Source organism: Cydia pomonella, chromosome 10 (genome assembly GCF_033807575.1).
Source record: "Cydia pomonella isolate Wapato2018A chromosome 10, ilCydPomo1, whole genome shotgun sequence".
NCBI classification, from domain to species: Eukaryota; Metazoa; Arthropoda; class Insecta; order Lepidoptera; family Tortricidae; genus Cydia; species Cydia pomonella.
The window spans coordinates 877,239-882,166 of NC_084712.1; the positions used below are offsets into that span (position 1 = coordinate 877,239).

General features: G+C 41.3%; 1 protein-coding gene across 1 annotated transcript; it reads left to right on the top strand.

Annotated features, from left to right (window-relative positions):
- The first annotated feature begins 1,267 nt into the window (after nt 1-1,267).
- LOC133521728 (uncharacterized) lies at nt 1,268-2,242 on the top strand. The gene has a single exon (XM_061856794.1). The coding sequence runs from the start codon at nt 1,268-1,270 to the stop codon at nt 2,240-2,242; it is 975 nt and encodes a 324-aa protein (XP_061712778.1).
- Nucleotides 2,243-4,928: the final 2,686 nt, after the last annotated feature.

Below are 4,928 nucleotides of genomic sequence, written 5' to 3' on the forward strand. Positions count from 1 at the left end.
GGATAACATTATTTAAGTATATAATGCATATTTCATATAATTAACATACGATACACCGTTTATTTAATTTAAAATACAATTGAATCATGCTAATACATAAAATAACGGACTGATATTTATAACTACTTTGACAAACTGCTCCCAGAATCTCCCTACATAAAACGAACCCCCACCCGAAAGTAGCTTAAGTTGGGTTAGAACTGCGAACCCTACACCAAACGAATTGCTACCAGAAAAATAGGTTGGGCTAGGTTAGAACTGTGATCCCTAGATCCCTACACAGACGAACTGCTACCAGGAATATATGTTAGGTTAGAAATGCGACTCCAACACAAAAGTACCGGTACATTAAAAGTACACACAAAACGAAACGCTACCCGAAAAGAAAGTTAGGTTAGAACTTCGACCCTACACAAAACAAACGCTACCAGAAATATAGGTTAGGTTAGAACTGCGCCTCCTACACAAAACAAACTGCAATAAGAAAAATAGGTTAGGTTAGGTCACAATTTCAAATATTGGTTCATAAAAAATATCGGCAATATACAGATTGATACTTTTTTTTCGCCAGATGGCGCTCGCCATAGCAACATCAGGAAAATGTCGTGTCATTATTATAATTAATTTAAAATGTGTTTGTGCTTCCCGGACTAGTGTCAATAGTGTTATGTGACTAGGAATACAACAAATCACGTACACAAACGTTATCTCCGTGTTTTATACAGTGATTAATCTAAATACATTGAAAGTGAGAAAGTGACTTTAGAGTGAATTTACCCCGGACCAAGAACCTAGACTCAATATTTATCACCAAAAACCTTTTGTACTGTGTTAGTGCCGCATTTACTAGCTTCTAGCTATAACAGTGTGTAGACATCACAAATTATAATTTAAATGCAATCGAAGTTAACCTACAATAAATCTACGACGATCATTGACGCTTGGTAATATCGCCCTAGGTAATCCAAAGAGGGCGCTATCAGTGACTTTTTAGTGGCTTTTATATACTCGACTCAAACAGTGCCTGTCAAAAGTCACAGTGACAGGTGTCAACAAAATTTTATTCAATCAATTGATACATTGTTCATAACAATACAGAATGCCGTGCTTTGCATGCGACCTTCCACTGGGGCGAAAGGGGGACGGCGAAACTATCTCCTGTTCAAAGTGCCCCAAAAAGTATCACTCGACCTGCCTGAAACTGACCCGCGAGGAAGCAAAAGCCATACGTGGGAGTGCATCCAAATATGTTTGTCCGAGTTGCAAAATGACGAGTAAACAAGTTCGCAACGACGATACCCCCATCCGTAACACATCACAAAGTTATCCCGAGCAGGAGCAGCCTGATGACCAGCATACAGATGCCGAAGCAGACTTCTTAAACACAGCGCGTGGGCTAGCGGAGATGGCTATTCCAAGTGAAATCTCATCCACACTCACACTCACTTTGCTACAACTACAGCAAGTTTTCAGCTCGATGAAAAAAGAAATGACAGAGTTTACAGCATCGCTAAACAATACTACGGCAGACATAACCGAGTTTCGCAAAGAAATATCAGACATGAAATCTAAACTGAAGCAACTCGACTCCTACAAGACAGAAGTACAAGACCTGCGGGCAGAGGTGTCCTACCTGCGGAAAGAGCTTGCGACCATGGAGCAGCGGAAGTATCTCAAGGATGTTGAGATAACTGGACTCACCGAGACCCGCGGTGAAAACCTACAGCAGGTTGTTAACATTGTAAGCACAAAGTTGGGTGTTCAGTTGGACTCGCGCGACGTCGACGATGTGAGGCGTGTGGGCAAGAAGGCTGAGGGCGCCGCCAGTGTCCTGGAGCGGCCCAGACCTGTAGTGCTGACATTCTCTCGCCGGGCTCCACGGGACCAATTACTTCGCGCCGCGAGGGTACGCCGCGTGCTTAACACAACAGATTTGGGCATTCAAGGTAACAACCGTCCAGTCTACATCAATGAACATTTAACTAAAGAAAATAGAGTTCTCTTCAGCAAAACCCGCTCAGTAAAAAAACAACTTAACTATAAATATGCTTGGACATCTAATGGATCTATATTCCTGCGCCGATCCGAAACTAGCTCAGTTATCCATATTACCAGTGACTCAATGTTAGATAAGTTGTTAAAGAATGTGCAAACCAGTGAGGGGCCCCCTGCAACAGGTGAGAGCAGGGATACAGCAGGTTTACCTCCCACTGACCCGACTGTGAACGCCTCGTCTTTTTAGAGGAGCCTTATTTACTAGCGAGTTGCACTGTCCCTGATCTCACTTGTTGTAGTAGCCTGATACTCATTATATCATATGTGTTAAATCTTGTTATGTCTCATTACGGTTATATTTATAAGGATTATACTTGTTGTTTTGTCTTCATAAGTTTAAAAAGTATTACTATTTTTAAGGATAACCTGCCGTTGTCTCAGTCTCAGATATATATGTGTATGCTAACTTTGATGACTTCTGTTACATGCAATAGTGCAATTAAACTAAAACTAAATCTCATATTAATCCAGAAGCAGTGCTACTCTTATAATGTTACTCTTTCTGCCACTATTTACGGTCATATATTCTATACTTTCTATACTCGAAGCCACTATACTCAGTTCTCACCGATACCAAACCAAAGTAATAAATTGGAACCTCAAGTGCCTAGTTTTGAATCTGGATACCTAAACAAATTGTGTTATAATTCTCACCTCTGCAAATCCTTATGCATATTAATACTATACACTTTTACATAATGTCAGTACTTGATGTAGCCGACGATCTTGATTCGGTTTTAAATATTACTTGTCATGACCTGGACTGCCCCGAGGCCTGCACGGGTATACTTAAGCCCGCGAACTTTAAAATAATAACTTTTAACATTCGCAGCATAAATAAGAACCTAGATCCATTTCTAATATCCTTACACAGATTTCAGGCAACTTTTGACGTTATAATTTTGACTGAGTGTAGGTTACAACCGCTAACATTAATAGAACCTATTCCGGGCTATACCTCTTACTGTTCTAAGCGCAATATTAACCAAAATGGCGGGGTTGTAGCATATATAAAGAGCTCTTGGAACGCTTCCGTATGCGAACCTCCCTTCAATGAGGCTTGCTGCCTGCAAATTGATATACCCAATTATTTAACTGTTTTGGGCTTATACAGGTCACCTTCCTTTAAGAATACCGCTAACTTCTTGGTCGCTCTGGATGACTTAATAAGCGATTCTAATAGTACAAAGCAATTTATTATTGCTGGCGATATTAATATCGATATACTTTCAGATGATGTGCATAGTGCAAATATTTCAGAATATTTATGTCTCATGAATGAACACGGTTTAGCGTCAGCCATAACTAAACCCACCAGAGAACGCGCTTGCTTAGACCATATCTTTGTCAGATCCAAATTTAAAGTAGTGGGCATGGTGTGCGACACAGACATTACAGATCACAAGATGGTCGCTGTTGGAATCACCTCAACGAAATCCCGGCCGGCAGTCCTAAATAGGCGCCGATCACTTACCGACTTTAATGGTGTTGCGGCTGAACTATCTGTAGTCAATTGGGCTCCGGTTTTAGAAGCTGACGATACGAATCTGGCCCTTGAATTATTTATGACAACCTTCAAATCTGTAGTTGAAAATAACACGCGGGAAGTTATTCTTAGTAGAAAAAAAGTTTACGTTAAAACCATGGATGACGCCAGGGCTGCTTCGATGTGCTCGGCATCGAGACAGATTACACCTAAAGGCCAGGCAAAATCCAAATGACGAATTTTCAAAAGTAACTTACAACCGGTACAAAAATTACTTTAACAACCTTCTAAGAAAGCTAAAACACGAATATGAACAAAGCCTTCTCTTGATCCACAACAAGGACCCCAAGAGGTTATGGAGTACGATAAGAAATATATGCAACATTCCAAAGAAACCGACTCAACACCCGGACCTAGTTGACCCTAGTGACCCCAAGCAGTCTTTGGATAAGTGCAACAACGTCTTCTCGTCGGCAGGAAAAAAGCTTGCAGATAAAATCTTTGCTCAAACTGGGGAATCTGAGGGGACTTTAGCTGCCAAAGTCAACATAGGAGAAAGTCCTTCCGAATCCTTCTTCATGCATCCGACAAATGCCAGCGAAATCAAGAATATCATTTCGCAGCTCAAAACAAATAGTGCACCGGGCCTAGATGGTATGGGCAGCGACCTGATAAAGTCTGTTGGTCACTTAATATTGCAACCATTAACGCATATCTATAACCTAAGTTTAGGTTCAGGTCAATTCCCAGAGCAGTGGAAGATAGCATCTATCACCCCTGTATATAAGGATGGAGCTAAGAACGAACCTAGCAACTATAGACCTATATCCCTACTTAGTGTCCTTTCGAAGATGCTGGAGAAACTAGTCAATATCAGACTCGTAAAATTCCTTGAAAGGAGTGCTTTCGGAGAGACAATTTGGCTTTAGGGCACACAGGTCCACTGAAGATGCAATCTCACTCTTGGTCAATGTAATATCTTCAAACCTGGATAATAACATAAATTGTATCGGCGTTTTCTTGGACCTGGCCAAGGCTTTTGACACTGTGTCTAGACCAATACTTCTTAAAAAGCTTGAGAAAATGGGGATTCGGGGCGTGTCCCTGGCCTGGTTCGATAGTTATCTATCAGAAAGAAGTCAACTGGTTAAAGTGGATTGCCACAGCAGCGGTCTGGATAAAGTCGATTTCGGGGTCCCGCAGGGGAGCGTGCTTGGGCCTACACTATTCTTAATCTACATTAACGATATTCATAAAATTTCCCTCCCCCAAGCTGAAATAATCTGCTATGCCGATGACACAGTGATTCTTTTTAAAGGCGATACTTGGGAGAGTGCTTTTGCTGCAGCAGAAAAGGGTATGAGTAGCGCCGCTTGTTGGTTTCGAG

What these genes read in the sequence shown, in the direction of transcription:
- LOC133521728 (XM_061856794.1), top strand. Translation starts at nt 1,268, where the DNA reads ATGACGAGTAAACAAGTTCGCAACGACGATACCCCCATCCGTAACACA.